The sequence below is a fragment of the Orcinus orca genome, chromosome 6, assembly GCF_937001465.1.
Source record: "Orcinus orca chromosome 6, mOrcOrc1.1, whole genome shotgun sequence".
Lineage (NCBI taxonomy): Eukaryota > Metazoa > Chordata > Mammalia > Artiodactyla > Delphinidae > Orcinus > Orcinus orca.
Genome location: NC_064564.1, coordinates 71,755,528 through 71,775,453, shown reverse-complemented (window position 1 = coordinate 71,775,453; position 19,926 = coordinate 71,755,528). Strand labels below are relative to the sequence as shown.

The following is a 19,926-nucleotide window of genomic DNA, read 5'->3' as shown; positions in this document are numbered from 1 at the left end:
TTCAGCTGCTCCTATGTTGAGTGCATACATATTTATAAATTGTTATATCTTTATTCTTGGATTTATCCCTTGATCATTATGTAATATCCTTGTCTCTGGTAACATTCTTTATTTTAATGTCTATTTTGTCTGATATGAGTCTTGCTACTCCAGCTTTCTTTTGATTTTCATTTGCATGGAATATTTTTTCCATCCCCTCACTTTCAGTCTGTATGTGTCCCTAGGTCTGAAGTGGGTCTCCTGTAGACAGTATATATATGGGTCTCATTTTTGTATCCATTCAGCAAGCCTGTGTCTTTTGGTTGGAGCACTTAATCCATCCACATTTAAGGTAATTATGGATATGTATTTTCCTATTACCATTTTCTTAATTGTTATGTGTTTCTTTTTGTAGGTCCTTTTTTTATCTTGTGTTTCCTACTTAGAGAAGTTCTGTTAGCATTTGTTGTAGAGCTGGTTTGGTGGTGCTGAATTCTCTTAGCTTTTGCTTGTCTGTAAAGCTTTTGATTTCTCCCTTGAATCTGAATGAGATCCTTGCCAGGTAGAGTAATCCTGGTTGTAGGTTCTTCCCTTTCATCACTTTAAATATATCGTCCCACTGCCTTCTGGCTTGTAGAGCTTCTGCTGGGAAATCAGCTGTTAACCTTATGGGAGTTCCCTTGTATATTATTTGTCGTTTTTCCCTTGTTGCTTTCAATAATTTTTCTTTGTCTTTAATTTTTGTCAGTTTGCTTACTATGTGTCTCAGCATGTTTCTCCTTGGGTTTATACTGCCTGGGACTCTCTGTGCTTCTTGGACTTGGTGGCTATTTCCTTTCCATGTTAGGGAAGTTTTCAATTATAATCTCTTCAAATATTTTCTCGGGTTCTTTCTCTCTCCTCCTTCTGGGACCCCTATAATGCAAATGTTGTTGCGTTTAATGTTGTCCCAGAGGTCTCTTAGGCTGTCTTCAATTCTTTTCATTCTTTTTTCTTTATTCTGTTCCATGGCAGTGAATTCCACCATTCTGTCTTCCAGGTCACTTATCCATTCTTCTGCCTCAGTTATTCTGCTATTGATTCCTTCTAGTGTTTTTTTCATTTCAGTTATTGTACTGTTCATCTCTGATTTTTTATTCTTTAATTCTTCTGGGTGTTTGTTAAACATTTCTTGCATCTTCTCGATCTTGCCTCCATTCTTTTTCCGAGGTCCTGGATCATCTTCACTATCATTATTCTGAATTCTTTTTCTGGAAGGTTGCCTATATCCACTTCATTTAGTTGTTTTTCTGGGACTTTATCTTGTTCCTTCATCTCGTGCATAGTCCTCTGCCTTTTCATTTTGTCTATTTTTCTGTGAATGTGGTTTTTGTTCCACAGGCTGCAGAATTGTATTTCTTCTTGTTTCTGCTTTCTGCCCTCTGGTGGATGAGGCTATCTAAGAGGCTTGTGCAAGCTTCCTGATGGGAGGGACTGGTGGTGGATAGAGCTGGGTGTTGCTCCGGTGGGCAGAGCTCAGTAAAACTTTAATCTGCTTGTCTGATGATGGGTGGGGCTGGGTTCCCTTCCTGTTGGTTGTTTGGCCTGAGGCAACCCAGCACTGGAGCCTACCGGGCTCTTTGGTGGGGCTAATGGCGGACTCTGGGAGGGCTCCCACGAAGGAGTACTTCCCAGAACTTCTGCTGCCAGTGTCCTTGTTCCCGTGGTGAGCCACAGCTGCCTCCCACTTCTGCAGGAGGCCCTCTAACACTAGCAGGTAGGTGTGGTTCAGTCTCCTATGGGTTCACTGCTCCTTCCTTTGGGTCCTGATGCGAACACTACTTTGTGTGTGCCCTCCAAGAGTGGAGTCTCTGTTTTTCTCAGTCCTGCCAAATTCCTGCAATCAAATCCATCTAGCCTTCAAAGTCTGATTCTCTAGGAATTCCTCCTCCTGTTGCTGGTCCCCCAGGTTGGGAAGCCTGACAGTGGGGCTCAGAACCTTCACTCCAGTGGGTGGACTTCTGTGGTATAAGTATTCTCCAGTTTGTGAATCACCCCCCCACAGTGGTTATGGGATTTGATTTCATTGTGATTGCACCCCTCCTACCGTCTCATTGCTGCTTCTCCTTTGTCTTTGGATGTGGGGTATCTTTTTTGGTGAGTTCCAGTGTCTCCCTGACGATGATTGTTCAGCAGTTGGTTGTGATTCCGGTGCTCTTGCAAGAGGGAGTCTCTCATCCGCCAGGATGGAATTTCTTCTGGACTCTGCTGTGTACCTTCCACTCTCTCCTCTTCAGAAATAGAGCAGCCAGTAGTCCTTCCTCCAAGGAAATGGTGAGCTAAGTCGCGACTATGCAACAAAGTCTTTTTTACTCCATTGGAAATGCTGTTTAAAATTTCATTTTGAGGTTTTACATTTCCTTACTGGCCTCAACAATAGAGGATAGATTGAAAAGATAAGGCAAAACATTTAAAGTTATCCACATTTAGCAAAGCAATACCCTTCCTCTCCTCTGCCTTCCCAAGACTAAGACTACCCAAATTCTTTTTTTCCTTTTTTTAAAATTGAGATACAATTGTAAATAAACATTATATTAGTTTCAGGTGTACAACATAATGGTTTGATATTTGTATATATTTAAAAATGATCACTCCAGCAAGTCTAGTTAACATCCATCACCACACACAGTTACAAATTATGTATGTGTGTTTTGTGATGAGGACTTTTAAGACCGATTCTCTTAACAACTTTCAAACATGCAATACAGTGTTACTAACTATAGTCACCATACTGTACATTACATACCCATGACTTTATTTTATAGCTGGAAGTTGATACCTTTTGACCACTTCACCCATTTCACCCACCCCCCACACCCTACCTCTGGCAAACATCAATCTATCTATATATCTATGAATTTGGTGTTTTGTTTTGTTTTTGGATTCCACATATAAGTGAGCACATATGGCATTTGTCTCTCTTTCTCTAACTTATTTCACTTTGCAAAATGCAATCAAGGTCCACCCACGTTGTTGCAAATGGCAAGATTTCATTCCTTTTTATGCCTGAACAGCATTCCAGTGCCATATCTATATATCTATATACTATATAGATAAATATTCACACATACATACATACATACAGAAAACTGTCATTACTTGACTTGCTTGGCAAGTTTCATTCCCACACCTTGTCTTTATTTAACCTAACTGAGGTAAACCTTATTCTGTATGAACAGCCTTATCTCACGGGCATTTGCCAAGAACAATCAAACAATTGTTTAACATTGCAATTGCCTAAGGTGCTATTAACAATGGAAGCTAACAAAAGGCTGACAAAAAATTTTTCAGGAAAAAATTAGGGAATGATATGTCTGTGGGGGACTTTGCAAAACTCCAAAATATTCTTGTCAATCTAGAAAATGATGTACATGTGCAGAGACATACACATACCCAGGAGAGAACTGAGAAGGTCCTAACCTGGCTGACTTTGAGTCTCTGAAAAAGAAAAAAGTGAAGGCTAGCAGAGATGTAAATTGTCTACTTGAGCATTGAAACCATGCCCCAATACAAACACAGAGCACTTTTGCAAGTGCTGGGAGATGTATTGGTTCAAGTCATTTAAGAAAAATCTCTCTTCAGTCATTAGTTGATGGTTAAGCTGAGCATATTTTTCAGTGGCCACACACAACAAAGAATAAAGACTCTATATAATTAGTTCAGGAAAGTCATTAAACAAACAAGTAGCAGGAACAACAACAACAACAACAAAATGTTGGGAGGAGGGGAAGCTGTCACATTGTAGTATTAAAAATAACCAGTTTTTAACAAAAATTATGAGACACACAAAGGAACAGGAAACTGTGGCTCATACACAAGATAAAAAGCTGTCAATAGAAACTGTCTCTAAGGAAGCCTATAATGGAACTTACTAGACAAAGACTTTAAGTCAGCTATTATACATATGTGCAAGGAATTAAAAGAAACTCTGCCTGAAGAATTAAAGAAAGTATGGGAGTGATGTCTCACCAAATAGAGAGTATCATTAAAAAGACAATTTACAGAAAACCAACTAGGAATTATGGGTTTGAAAAGCACAATAACTGAAATGAAACATTCACAAGAGAGGCTCAACAACAGATTGGAACTAGCAGATGAAAGAAGCAGTAAACTCAAAGACAGGTAAACTGAGATTATCCAATCTGATGAACAAAGGAAAAGGAATGAAGAAAAATGAACAGAGCTTCAGAGGTTGGTGGGACAGCATCAAGTGTATTACCATATGCACAATGGGAGTCTCAGAAGGAAGGAAAGAGAGGAAGGGGCAAAAAGAACATTTTAAAAATATACTGGCCAAAAATATTCCAAACCTGATGAAAAATATTAATCTACACACCCAAGAAGGTCAAACAACTTTAAGTGGATAAACTCAAGGAGACATACACCTAGAAAAATCACAGTTAACTGCTAAAAGACAAAGACAAAGAAAACTTTGAAAGCAAGAGAAAAGTGACTCAAGTAACTCATCATGTACAAGGGATCCTCAATAAGATTAACATCTGACTTCTCCTCAGAAAACATGAGACCAGAAAGCAGTGAGATGACATAATTCAAAAGTGTTGAAAGAAAACCAAGAATTCTAAATCAAGAAAAAGTATCCTTTAAAAGCAAAGGAGAATTTAAGACATTCCCAGACAAATACTGAATTCATCACTAGCTACTAAAAGGAATCCTTCAAGCTGAAATGAAAGGACACTAGACAATAACTCAATCCACATGAAGAAAGAAAGAGCACTGATAAAGGTAACTATATAGGTATATATAAAAGACAGAATAAATGTATTTTTGTTTCTCTTTTTAAAATATCTGATTTAAAAGACAACTGCATAAGGCAATAACTTAAAAATCATGTCTATGGGCTTATAATGTAAAAGATATCATGTACATGACAATCATAGTACAAAGGAAGGAGGAGGTTTTGTATACCATGAAAAAATTAAGTCAATATTAAATATAAACTAGATTGTCTTAAGATGTTAATGTTAATCTTTAGGGCAATACTAAGAAAATAACTTTTAAAATATATAGTAAAACAAACAATAAGGAGATTAAAATGTTATCTTAGAAAATATCTATTAAACACAAAAGAAGGCAGTAATAGAGGAATAAAGGAATAAAGAAACCCCTATAATACATACAATACAGAAAACAAATAGAAAAAAGGCAGACATAAATTCTGCCTTATTAGTAATCACATTAAATGTAAATGTACTAAACACTCTAATCAAAAAGTAGAGATGGGTAAAATGGATTTCAAAAGATTCAATTATATGCTACCTCCAAGAGACACACATTAGATTCAAAGATACAAATAAGGGGCTTCCCTGGTGGCGCAGTGGTTGAGGGTCCACCTGCTGATGCAGGGGACAAGGGTTCGTGCTCTGGTCCGGGAGGATCCCACATGCCGCAGAGCAGCTGGGCTCGTGAGCCATGGCCGCTGAGCCTGTGCATCCGGAGCCTGTGCTCCACAACGGGAGAGGCCACAACAGTGAGAGGCCCGTGTACCACAAAAAAAAAAAAAAAAAAAGACACAAATAAGTTGAAAGTGAAAGGTTGGAAAAAGATATGTCACTCACAGTACCTAAAATAGAAATGGAGTGGCTATAGTAATATTTGACAAAACAGACATTAAACAATGAGATACCACCTCATATCCATTAAGATGGGTATAATCAAAACCAGAAACCAACAAGTATGATAAGTATATGGAGAAATATGTGTGAAGGAGAAAACTTCACACACTGCTTGTGGAAATGTAAAATTGTGCAGTCACTTTGCAAAATAGTCTGGCAATTCCTCAACGTTTAAATATAAAGTTACCATATGACCCAACACAACCAAAAGAAATGAAAACTTATATTCACACAAAATCCTGTATGCAAATACCGTAGCATCATTATTCATAATAGCCAAAAAGTAGAAATAAACAAAATGTTCATCAGCTAAATAATGGATAAACAAAATGTGGTATTTACATGCATTGGAATATAATCACAATAAAACCAAAGTGCTGATTCATGCTACTAGGATGAACCCTGAAGACATTATGCTAAGTGAAAGAAGCCAATCAAAAAACTACATGTTGTATAATTGCATTTATATTAAAGATCCAGAATGGGCAAATACATAGGGACAGAAAGTAGATTAGTAATTATCTAGGGATGGGGGTGGCAAGAGTTGGGGAGGGAATGGGAGTGAGTGCTAATGTATACAAGGTTCCTTTCTGAGGTGATAATGATATTCTGGAATTAGATAGTGGTGATTGCACAACTTTGCGAATATGCTAAGCACCACAGAATTGTATACTTTAAAAGAGTGAATTGTATAGTGTGTGTATTCTATCTTAATAAAGCTAATAGTAAAAAAAAATGGAAATTTTGTAACTGAAAAATAGAATTACTAAAATTAAGTAATCAATCATTGAATTTAACAGCATACTGGACATAGCAAAAAAGACTTGCAAACTAAAAAAAAAATAGGTCAATAGAAAATATCCAAGCTGAAGAAAGGAGAACAAAAAGAAAGAAAATCTTTGTAAAAGAGCATAAAGGATATATAATACATGGTGAGATCTTTTAATGTACATGTAATTGGAATCTCAGGAAGAGAGGAGATAAAGTGGGGCAGAAGCAATATTTGACAAGATAAAGGTCAAGTATTTTTGAAAACTCAACCTAAAGATTAAGGAAGTTTAATGAACCCCAAACAGAATAACTACCAAGAAGACTACACACATGCAAATCATTTTAAAATGCTGGGAACAAAACATGAGAAGAAAATATTAAAAGCATCCAGAGAATAAAAGTACCCTTTCAAAGGAACAACTATATGACTGAAAACTGACTCAATAGAAATGATGGAAGCCAGAAGACAACTGAATGACATCTTTAAATGTCTGATTAAAAAAATGATTGTCAACTTAGAATTCTATTCTCAGCAAAAACATCCTTCAAATGTAAAGGAAAAATAAAGATATTCTCAGACAAACAAAAACTGAGAGAATTCATTAGCAGTGGACTTACGCACACACACACACACACACACACACACACACAACCCCAAACCAAAACCAAAACCAAACAAAACACTAGATGCAGAAGAAAATACTTCTGGCAGAAGAGAAATATTTCCTAAAAAAAAAAAAAAAAAAATTCAAGAGAGAAACATGGAAATGCAGGAAGGAATGAATACTAATGGAATGGAGAAATATGTGAATAAATATAGAAGCAACCAAACCAGTCATATCTTTCGGGGCTTAAAAAATACAGTTTCTATATGCCTAATAACATAGGTTCAAAATATATACAAGCAAGAATTGATAGAACTGAAAGGAGAAATAAATTCACAATCATAATAGGAAACTAATACACCTCTCAACTGAACAGATAAAAATCAGTAAAAATATAGAAAATAGGAACAGGATTACAAGCTTGATTCAGTCAACATATACAGACCACTTCATACAACAACAACAAAATATACATTATTTTCTAACACACATAGAACATTTACCTAAATTGACTCTTTTTTGGGCATTTCAACAAATTGCAAAGGATTGAAATCATTAAGGGTATGTTCTCTGAGCATAGTCGGATTATCTAGAAACAAGTTAAAAACAGTAACTAGAAAATTCCCAAATATTTAGAAATTAAGCAATACACTTATAAATAACCTATGCATAAAAGAAAAAAGCAAAATGGAAATGAGAAAATACTTTGAACTGAATGAGAGGGAAAACACAACTTATTAAAACATGTGGGTTACAGGTAAAACTGCATTTAGAGGGAAATTTGCAGCACTTTTCTATGTACATGTTATACTTCAGTAAGTATTTTACTTTAAAATAATGAAGAGCAATGTACTTTTCTAGCAGTATCTAGGAGATCCCTGGCTGGGTATTTAGGGGTCCTGGATTACAACCCAAGTTCTAAACTAATACTGAGTAGTTGTCAAAGTAAGGCTAAAGGAAAAGCATCTCAGTGTAGGAAAAGAGTGCAGAACTGGGTGTCATGATCGTCTGGTTCCAGTCCTAGACCCCCCTTTAACTATGTCAGCTTGTTGAATCAAATAACCTCAGTTAGGAAGTAAAACCTGGGAGCATCTGAGCTAAACTTGGTTGCAGATACTTATCTAGGTATCACAATAATTTTAAAACTTGATTTTGAGTACCTTTCGATGATGCACATACATCAGCAAACCACAGTCCCCACCGCACTCTGTTACATAACAGCCCTCCTGCTAAAGACATGGTTTCCTAACACAGGACTGCATCTGAATTTGCAACCTCCGGGCCATGTGTTTTCTAAGGTCCTTTCTGGTTTTAATGTTCTTTGTTTCCATGACTTGCACTCAAAACTATGTCCAAAATCTGGATATACTTCTACTAAATATTATTCATTGTTTATCTGAAATTCACATTTAACTGGGTGTCACATACTTTTACTTGCTAAATTTAGCACTTCTACCATCAATGCAAGTGACTTTACAAGATTCCACAATAATAACCCGTTCAGGGGGGACCATTTTGAAGGCTGATATAATCTATGGTAGATTGTTTGCAAAAATAGCCATAATTATTCCTTCCCTATATCCAGTAGCTCCTCCCATCAAGAGATAGAGTCCATTTCCTCACTCTTTGAATCTGAGCTAGCAGAACAAGTTATCCCAGTTGAGGCCCCCCTAAACTAGCCAGCTCCTCACTAACCTGGCAGATGGCTTCAGGTGCATGAATGAGCCCAACCAAGAACTGAACTGCCCAGCTCAGCCCAGATCAAATTGCCACCTTGCAGAATAGTGAGTGAAATAAGTGGTTATTATCTTAAGCCACTAAGCTTTGGGGTGTTTGCTATACACTAAAAGCTACCTGATATAGAACCAATTCTAATCCTAATAAAGGAGTTAGATGTGATAATCCTTTTTCTTATAATGTTCTTGACACCTGGTCTCTGATTTATGAAGCTGATACTCTTTCATATTGTACAACATTCAACAAAAGTCATTCATTCATGGTATTGGCCTGTTTCTTTTCAAGCTGATCTGAATATAAATGGCCAAGACCTCACCTTACGTATCACCTGAGAGGAAGGCGGAATCAAGAGAACTGTGTTTGAGTCCTGGCTCTCATACCCAATTTGCCTCTGTCTACCCTCATCTTTATGAGAGAGCCACTAGAGAAGGGTTTCAAGCCTTTTCTGAGATCGAACTGCTTCTCATTTTCCCAGACCTTTGTGATGACTTAGACAGATGTCGAGGATAGTGTTAGATGTAAAGCCCCTAAGCAGGATGGCTAAGAAAGTGGTGCCTAGTATGATGTCTATTGGGAAAACTATCAAGTAAAGCTTCATCATTTTGCTTTGGGACCGCTAAAATGGTCCATTTAAAGCTTTTCAATGAATGCTTTTTCTACAAAGAGTGAATATGCAAATTCCTTAGCATGTAGACGAGGTCCTTGGTGATCTGGTTCTCATCTGACTGTCCACTGTCATCTCCCACCACTTTCCTAGATGTGCCCATATGAGATGCTTCTGTTCACTACTACAGATTTTCTGTCTCACTGGTCTCTTATTCTAGTCACTATTACTACAACTAATTCTACACAGCCTTTAAACAGTTTCACTCAGATGCACCTGATAGATGCCTTGTCTTGGGCCCATGCCAACTGCCTGTTACTTCCTGTATTTGATGCTAAGTTTTGTGCAGTCATTTTGGGCTTGGCCCTCGGCAGAATCACTCAGCACCCATGCAAATGTAACCTAGAAATAAGGGAAGAGAGAGTAGCCAATGCTGAATGGACAGTTATCCCTGGCCAGTGCAGGAAGGGAACCTGTGGACAAATGCTTCTCCCTTTCTTCCCCTGGGTGATGGCTCTGGGACATACTTCAACATGGTTTCTCAGCTGTTCCCCCCAGATCAAGCAGCCAGATGGTCATAGCAGTGGCCAAGTCAGGGATGCATCCTCGTATCAGCTCTCCCTCTTTCCCTGCTTTGATGCCTTTGCCCCACACTTGTACTCCTTGGGATCACATCTCCAAATGTACTACCTGCATACAAGCCTATATCTCATACTTCACTATCTTGGGAATTCTGACAGTATTCTACATGGCAGCCAGGTAGAATCACTTGCAGTTCCCTGAAGCTGCCATACTGCTTAATGGCTCCATGCTTTGCACCTGTCATTCCCTCATCCTGAAATGCTTCCCTACTCCCTGATGTTCTTCTTGATGAATTCCCACTCATTCTTTAAGATGCTCCCAAGGAGAGCTAACTGTTCTTCTCTGCGTGGTTCCATCATCTCTAGAATTTAACTGTTATTACCTTACTTATTGTAATTCCACAGCAATTATAGTTCTGCGGCCTAATGCATAGTGGGTCCTCAGAAAATATGGAATAAATCAAGATCGTAGAGAGCCTACACTAAATAACATTTATGGTTGCCCCCAGTGCTAAGATGTTTCATCTTACATTATGCACATGTAGCTTATGACACTGGTGGTTTTAACAAATAAACAATTGTTTTAAAAGGGCCTTTAATTGCTTATGCTTTAATTTTTGAATGGGTGATCCTTGTCATACTGTGATCTGAGAGACAATATATCAGCCCACATTAGGCCATTAGAGGCCAGGAAAAGGGGAAGCCACCCTTTGAAGGTTTAGGATACACAGTGGGTGTGTGAGCTGCAGTCCTGGAGTTAAACTGACAATATTTGTTCACTGACACTAGAAACAGGTCAGAAAAAATTTAGATACTTTCTGCTGGATACATTTCAGTGGATGTCTAAAACTACCATCAGTTTGAATATATCCTTTCCAAGAGCAGACACCCCTCTTTGGTGCGAAGGGTAATAGGGTTGAGATTACACTGCTAAGTGAAGAATTGTGCTTTTCACGTATAAGCTGTCACAACTGTCCCAGGTCATGTGTGGTCTCTTACTATCATGTAGTAAACTCTGGTGGTGAGGCAGTGCGGAAAGAATGTGGACATTAGAGCCCAATATTCCTGAGATTCAGTCCCTGCTCTACCACTTGTTGCTGTGTGGCCCTGGAAAGGCACTTCTCCAAACTTCAGTTTTCTCATATGAAAAATGGGTACTTTCACATACTTTACAAGTTGTGGTAAGGATGTGTTATCAACTGAATGTTTATTTATTGAAATTTATATGTTGAGATCCTAATCCCCAATATGATGGTAATTGGAGGTAATTGGAGGTAGGATCTTTGGGAGGTGATTAGGTCATGAGGGCCAAGCTCTCATAGATGGGATTAGTGCCCTTATAAGAGTCCTCAGGGAGCTCCCTTGCCTCTTCTGCCATGTGAGGACACAGCAAGAAGACTGCTGTCCATGAACCAGGAGGTGGGCCCTCACCAGACTCCGAATCTGCCAGCACCTTGATCTTGAACCTCTCAGCCTTCAGAACTGTGAGAAATAAATGTTGTTATTTACGCCTCTCAGTCTATGGTATTTTTGTTATAGCATCTCAAACTGACTAAGGATATAAAGGTCCCAGCACAGTGCCTGCATGTGGTAAACGCTCCATAAATGATCACTAGATATTACTATTTCCCCAGAAGAATAACTGTTAAAGTAACTTAAAGAACAAAACCAAGACATAAAATTCCAGTGCTATATCTGTAGGTATCCTGGGCACCACATAGCAAAATTTGCTACCCCTCTGCATTGTTGTACGTAGGAATAAAAAGATACAATCTGTAAAAAATTTTATATGGTTAGAAAATTGAAAGGTGTCTTGAGAACCTTTAGGAAGTTTGCATTGAAACAGGTGAAATGAAGGATGGAGAAGAAGGCAAATCCTAGAAGCAATTTACTGGGAAAAAAAAAATACAAAAACAGAATTCTCTGTGTTGTACACTGTGTCAATTATTTTCTTGGAATAAGTATTGAACACACTAAGAAGTTTTTGCATTGCAATTTTTCTTATGAAGTTTCACCCCAGCCAGGTGAAACATTCTTCGAAGTTTTCAAAGAGACAATGCAAACACAATCATATCATTTTCTTTAAACAAAACCACACCAAGTTAACTAACATGTGCCCTTAAACCAGGAACAACGTAAATAAAGGAGCAAAATGATGAGTAATGGAATTTCTACTGCATGCGCTTTTGTAAGACTTTCATAGATTTTGTGTATGGGGAGGAGGTAGAATGTCATCTACAAGTTAAACAAGTTTAAACTCAACCTCTGAAGTAAGCAAACAGATAAGTAGCTATAATTATTCTCATTTTCTAGATGGCATCACTGAGACTTAGAGATTTTAAGTAACTTTCTCAAGGTCTCATACCTAGTGAGTGGGGAGCCTTGATACCATAGTTCATGGGTCTGTTATAACCAGGCCTGGTGACCCTCCTTGCCCTTTTCAGAGACTCCCTCTCTCCACTGCTCACTATTTTTGTTTTGTCCTCTCTTCCGTGTCTAAGACATGGCACGGCCTGTTACCCAGAGGATTCCCTTGTGGTCGTCCACCACAGCATGGCCCTCTTCTCAGATCTGTTGTTGCTAGCCTTCTTGGTGTTCCTGAGAAATGGAAGAAAACTATCAACTCCCTCCCCAAGAAAATCATACATACAGACAACATCGTGAATACAATGGACTCGAAATAAAGCTGATTTAGTCTTGATCTTTCTCTACTCCTCTTGTAATTTAGTTTCTCCCCATTATAACATTTTCTAGGGGTCTTGCTAACTAAATGGTTAGTTATTCTTATATACATCAATGAAGGCTTGTAGGTTCATTTATTCACTCCATGGACATTTTTGAGCCTCTGTAGTGTGTAAGGTACAATAGTAAGCCCTGTGGGGATTCAAACGGGAATTTGATAGTACTCTGCCCTCAATACACTGCCAATCAGAGCTAATGAGACTCATTTTTTGTTTGTTGGTTTGAGTTATCTCTTTTCACTAGATTCAGTGTTGAAAGGCCATGAGGCTGCAGCTGCGGTAGCTTCTTGCTACCATAAGAGGACAGCCTGTCTGAGATTGGAACCAACTCTGAAAAACCAGAGCAGAGAGATGGAGAGAGAGACTGATCCCAGTGACATAGTTTTATCCCCTACATCAAGCTATGCCTGAAGTCGGCCTTGAAATGGCCTTTCTTTCTGTTACAAAGGGTAACAAACTGTTCCCAACCAAAATAGTCCTAACATATACAAGTCTTTTTTGTCATCTTTTTTAACTTCCTTGTCTTTCCAGATACAGTCTCACACACTCTTAGAGCTCTCTTAGAATCTTCTACTCAGTGCTGGAACCTGGTCGAACCAAGGCTGAATCTCTTCAACAGCATCCCTAACTGATGCAACACTGTCCCAGACTCTCCGAAGCAACAGGAGGGAAAGAGAGGTCAGTGGGAGGACCAAGCTGCACATCTTCTTCTTAGTCAGGCAAAGGTGCGTTTAGGATCCGAGGCCAAATCGATACTCACTGGGAAGGTGGCTGGAACCAAAGGCTCTCAGAAGGACCCAAGTCAAAACTGTCAGGAGGAACGTATGCAGAAAATCTGTGTGAGTTGTACCTCTGTAGTGCAAGCGCTAGGGGAAGAGGGGGTAGCCATAGGAGATAAGCCAGAGAGTACAGTGCCAAAAATGGTAAGATGCAAAAGGGGCAGTATTTAGATACCGTCTCCAAAGAGCCAGTATTTAGATATCTGTCATAACAGAAGGTATTCAATATCCAAGAAAGAATTTGAAATAGCACCAAACATTTTAAAAGTTATTTTCTTTTAATCCCTCCTCCACTCACCCTGCCTAAATGATCATGAAGATGAGGGGCAGAGGAGGAAGTTAAACACAGTTAAAGCACAGAGAGTCTTCCCTTTTATCATCTCCAAACTATGAATCAGGCCCATGCTGAGGGAGAAAGATGATTTGCTTGAATGAGAAACTGAAGTTTTAATTTGAATTGGACTTTTTAACATACCTGAATGTGTGGCGGCTCCTATATCTCAACCAGACTGAGAAGCTATGGGATCTGCCAAGGGGTGGGGAAGGGAGAATTCTCCAGCGTATGTTTGAAGAGAGTGTTGGAAAGAAAAAACAAAGCTGTTCCTGATTGCACCCTACCAAATTAAGCCAATTCAACAAATAGGTTATGCTATAGGTTGCTCTGTGGTGTTATTCCCTAGACTTATCTTGAGGTAGAGTATAAGAAACAGCACTATGCAACTCTCTGTAAGGACCCTTCAGGAAATATCTCTATAATCTTAGTATCAGGGATAGTTCTTTTTTTCTGGGCCAAATGATGTGCTGTTATCCAACTGGTATACCAAGTAAAATTGAGAGGATCAGTGAGAAAGGTCTATTCTTTAGGGAGTATTTTTATCACTGACATTGTTTACAATTGCTGACACATGGTGATAATAAGAAGTAGATCAACTTTTAGCCTAGTTTATTGTAGTTTATACATTTTCTACAGAAAATGCACCTCCTTATTGCCTCCACCAATTGATGGACTGCTTCATCTGTTTCTATCCTAAGAACACTGTAAGTCATGTTTTACAGATGAGTTTTCCATCTTTTTCAGTTTCTAGAAAGTGAGGACTCAAACTGATATATCTCCTCCCCTGTCTGCCAGCATATTTCTATACTAGGTCTGAGTCCTGGGCTTAAGTTTACATCATCATATACTTTTTTTTCATTTTTGTCCATCTCTCTTTTATTTTTAAACCTACCTCTAATTAAATTGTCTTTGTGCATATTTTTGTAAGCTCTTTAAATCCTTTTTCCAGCAAGATATATAAGCAATGTAATAAACAGAAAGAATGATTTTAAATGCACATACTGAATTACCTACCCCACATGTGTAGCATCCCACGCGCAGTTCATTCTAGACACATCATTTTTCCCATTTCAAAATGCAGTAAATGACCCCTAGAATGCTATTTCTGGTTTCCTTAGGAAACAGCACCATGTGGCATAACTCACCTACCCCAGTAGTGTGATCTCCCTTTGGTCCTGTGTAGGAGGTAGGAGTTTCTCCCCTCCTTCTGTGCCAGCTGCTCCGGTTCCTTCTCTCCTGCGTAAATGCACATTCATCTTGTTCGAAAGTACACTCTCCAGGTGGAGCTGGAAGCTTCTCTGCAAGGAAACAGCAGGTGATGCAATTGCTGAGGCTCTTTCAATGAATATGTATTCCAAGGCTCACTGGAAGCACGTGTTGCACGTATGGGTGTCGTCTGGCCACAGGCCCCACATGAAGAGGCAGCCCCCTCACCAGAAGCCCACCTAAGCCACGCTGGTGCTTCCAGCTAGAGGCTGGACTCCACCCTAGGTTCTGCCAGAGAGACAGAGAACAATCAGAAATCTAGATCCAAAAGTATGGGAATACTTTGAGAAAGAAACTTTCTCTGACTTGTGAATTTATTTGTGTGAATGAGCTTATAAAGCTCTGAAAATTGGAGGTATGTTGCCTCTATGGAAACATAAAAATAATAAAATGGCATGCAGGAGCATTCTTCAGAAATCCAGAACGAGTGAAGGGAATCCTCAGAGCAACTCTATAACTGCTTTGGAGGAGGGGGAGAATGTGAAAGAATTAAATGTGATTTTGGAGACATAGCTTAATATGTGCGGAGCAGGTTACTGAATTTTTCTGTGCCTCAGCATTCTTATTTGTAATGTGGGAATATTAGTGGTATCCACCTCAGGGGGTTGTGAGGATTAAGTAAGATGATGTATGTAAAATATTTAGAACATGAAGTTCTCAATAAATATTAGCTAAATATATATTAGAACTTGGTGTTTTGCTACCTGGAGGCTTATTTTCCATTTCCAAAAACAAATGTTTATGTCTTTGGGTGCTATCTTCAATAACTGTAATAATGATTATTATTAGAGTGGTGTCACCTCCCAACTTCCTGGGGACTTCTTTGGTTGTACCTCCCTACCTCTAGATTCTCTAATAAATAGCTTATCTTTTCCATCTCTTGCATGATAATTCTTTTACTTCTTTTATTTTATATACACTACAAGCTAATGAAGGCTCATTCCCTTTTCTACGTCTTGAGTGTAGAGATTTTTATCTTGTTTTATGTTGTTCTTGCAATGCCACACAAATCAACTACAAACAAATTATCTTTTAATTAAATAAACATGGAGATTATTCTCTGGTGCCAAATTGATGCCACAATTTGCCTGTTTGTTAAAGAAATGGATACCCTGAGACTCAGGATGCAGTGGTAATTAGTAGATAGAAACCAATGATTTGGGTTGAGGTATGCACAATTTTCTCATTAGACATAAGGTCCAACACACAGCCACAATATTTGTCACTATCATCAATGCTTGCTCCATTGTTCCACTGTCATTTAATTCACTTGGAAAATATTTATTTATTATCATTTAGATATGATATGTTTACCTAGTCTATGTATAATAATTTCACCAATATTTCTTGAAAATCTGCATGCATATGAGGCAACAACAATAATAATAACAAAAGGAATTATAATAGAAGGTATTTGTTTTTAAAGCACTGTTTTGTGCCAGGTCCTACACTAGGGAATTTAAGTGTATTATCCCCACTTTTCAGGTAGGTATTACCACCTCTCTTATAGATGAAGATACAGGGGTCAAGTCATATGTACAAAGTCACACATTGCATTCAAGGCATCATTTCTAAATGAGAGAGGCACTTCTGACAAGAAAGGCAAAGGACAGACTAGCACAGATTAAATGTACGTGGTATGTTCTTAGAGAAACAGGACATGCCATGAAATGGCCAGGGAGACAAAAGAAAGCTGAAATGACTGCCGTCTTACCTGGAGACGAGCAGCTTCCCAATTCTATTGTGATGTCATCCAGGGCTACAAGTCCACAGTCCCAAAAACTTTTGCACAGGCTCATGAAAACCACCTGCAATTCAGAAAAGTAAAACTGTGAGTTCTGTCAACCGAAAATTGGAAACACTTACGACCTGGGATGTACTTGACACAACAGATGTGCAGAAGCAAACTACAGGCACCTCTTCATTGTCTGTGAACCACAGATCACAGTGGCATGAGTAATGGTTAACCATTTATATATGACCCTGGGACTACTTCTCTTATTTTTTTCAGTAGAATCAAGCTCACAATGATATGTTGTGTACACTAATGCTGAACTTAGTTTACATTCTTTAAAACACTGGGAGAGGAAAGCAAGAAGTTAACTAGGTGGCAGAGGAAAACCAGTCAACTTTTAAATATTTTCCCCAGATAATCCACAAAGTGCGTACAGGGTGGATGGCAGTCCATGCTTTTTTACAAACATTTCCAGTGTAAACACACTATTGATTCTTTGGAATTGACTTTCTGGCAATGTGCTTCATTCATAGAGTGAACAAAGTCCCAGTGATTTGCTATCTGGAGACCCAAGTTCCATTTCCAAAGTAAAGATCTATGTCCCTGAGTGTTATCACTAATAAAAGCCCTAAATGCAGTTATTTTATCAGGCCAAACATTTTTACTGTTGTATGTGAAGGAAAAATAAATCTCTACTATAAATTATTAAATTTATTGTGCCAAAGACAGAGAGAAAAGTCTTGGATTTCTTTCCATTAAGCCAATTTAAAAGTCTCCTTTTCATGTATAGGATGAGCAAAGAGCGCTTTTCAAAACATTTATACTAGATTTTCACTGTACTTTGCAGTTTACAAAGCTGCTTCACAGGTATAACCTAATGCTTAATGAGCACAAGGTCATTCAGTCCATGGTCAATCCCTCAAATACAAATCTTAATTCAAAAAAGACAAAGAGATATTACAGAAAGTACAACCCAAATTATGAATAATGAGAACATTTGATTCTTTTTAGGTTCTAATGTACAGTATGCTATGTCTTCAATTTATCTGTGTTATCAATAGGATCTAACTGCTCTTTGATGATCAGGGCCACCAGAATATAGAATTTATTTAAAAAGAAATTGAAAAATCTCATGACAGTTTATCACTATGCAAAATATAAAATGTCTTAGGCCAATATCTTCAGAATAACTCCTAATCGTAAGATGTGTGAAAGTTTACTTGGACTGTATTCATATTACGTTAAATTATAAAAAGGATAGTTTGGAGATGTGATAATATATAACTATATGTATTTACAAGGAACAAAATAAAAGGGGCGTTTGGGGTTTTTTAATTTAACTTCCATTAATTTTCTTATCTTTATAAATTCTAGAGATGATCTGACTATGTAAAATATTTTACTTGTAGGATTTATGCGTGGGAACTTGTTCCCCATTTGCAAAGCAGAGGTCTATGGCATCAGCCCTGAGTACAGTTACATTTTATCAGCAATTCTTCCTGTTCTATGGGAAGGAGTAGTAATCTGTCTCGTAATTTACTGAATTAATAGTGCTGCAGCTAGAAAAGATTTGGCTTTCTTTTCCTTTCGCTTCTTTAAAGTCTGTTTTTGACATGAATAGTGAAAAAGTACTTTTTCAAAATGATTCTGTGGTAGTGAAATGATTCACCATGTAAAGTATTACCTAAATAAGACTCAAACATTTGGCAGGTAAACATATCTTAAAGAGGAGAAATGTAAACATGCTTTCACATGTTTACTACAGCATTATTTTATAATGACCATAAAACCAAGCAAGCAAGGAAGCAAACAAATGAAAGAACCCAAGATTTCAAAAACAGAGGAAATACACAAATCATGGTGCTACAATCTAAGAAATAGGCAATCATTCACTCTGATAGCTTGTGAATATTATTTAGTAGTAGAGAAATATATTCCTCTCATAATGTTAAGTGAAAAAAAGCTGGTTATAATAGATAAAATAAAGCAAAAGAAAGTAAGGTAAATTATATCGAACTCATCTAAAAATACATAGAAAAAAACCTTGAAAATTTACCAAATGTATAACAGTTTTGTTAGGTTCATGAAATTACGGGTATTGAATAGAATTTCATTTTCTAAACATTCTTTAATTTTGCTATATTTATAATTGAGAGAAAAGAAGAAGGAATCAAAATATCTATAGTGAAGATGTGGAATAATGAGTTACTGTTTTTCAGATTGGCACTGTTTATTATAGTAGCCACGAGGACATGTGGCTATTTAAATGAAAACTAAATAAAATTTAAAATTCATTTCCTTAGGTGCACTAATCACATTTCAAGTGCATAACAGCCACATAGAGCCAGTGATCAAGTGAGCTGGTTATGGAAGATATGTAACATTTCCTCATTGCAGAATGTTCCACTGGATAGAGCTTCCTGGCTCCTTTTGGACATTCCAAACAAATCTGTGAACTGCCACAGTGGGTTAAGTGAAATGCTAAAGATGTTCTGGACAACAGCAGGCCACTAGGTTATTCCTATCTTAGAACTCTTTCTACACTTAGAATACCGGCCAGACCACATGTTGTTCTGATAAAAGAGCCACAAAGTCAGTCAGCTATGTACTAGATTGAAACTATGGCCTCAAACCTCAGATCTGTTTGGCAGTTGTCTATCAGCATTCCAACACACAAAAGAAACGTGACAAGATCAGCTCGTTTGGTCTAACACATTGGATTTCCACCCTGCTATAAATAATGCTGATAATGTCATCTCCTATTCTTGTGCCGCCATCTTGCATTTTGAGGGCCTCTTGAGGTGGAGAGGTTATTTTAGGGTAGTTGGTGACTGGGTAAGCTGAGGATTGGGCCTGGCTGACACAGGCGAAGAGAAAGCCAAACATTTTGGTCTGTTGTTAAGAACTCTCTCCCTGGGTCCCATTAAGAATGTGACAAGAAGGAAATTGTCCATAGTCTAAATTCTTAAGGGGATTAACCTCTTGTTTATTTATAGATCTTTTTTTTAAAAAAACAGTGTTTATTTCATTTTTGGCAGTATTTCAAAGTAAACAGAATATCTCTAAAGACTGGGAAAAAAATCTTAGGCAACTTGAATAGATACTAATATCTATTTAAGAGG

At 37.9% G+C, this 19,926-nt stretch overlaps 1 protein-coding gene across 4 annotated transcripts in view; it reads right to left on the bottom strand.

The window, feature by feature from the left end:
• MAMDC2 (MAM domain containing 2) overlaps window positions 1-19,926 on the bottom strand; it is a 168,420-nt gene that overhangs the window by 19,948 nt on the left and 128,546 nt on the right. For 2 of the 4 annotated variants that reach the window (XM_049710931.1, XM_004276410.3), the window contains exons 11-12: window positions 16,784-16,877; window positions 14,949-15,101 (exon numbers count right to left, since the gene is read on the bottom strand). In XM_049710931.1, coding sequence (XP_049566888.1) covers window positions 14,949-15,101; window positions 16,784-16,877 — 247 coding nt within the window. The remainder of the gene's footprint in view (window positions 1-14,948; window positions 15,102-16,783; window positions 16,878-19,926) is intronic. The other 2 variants (XM_049710932.1, XM_049710933.1) reach the window with 1 other exon arrangement.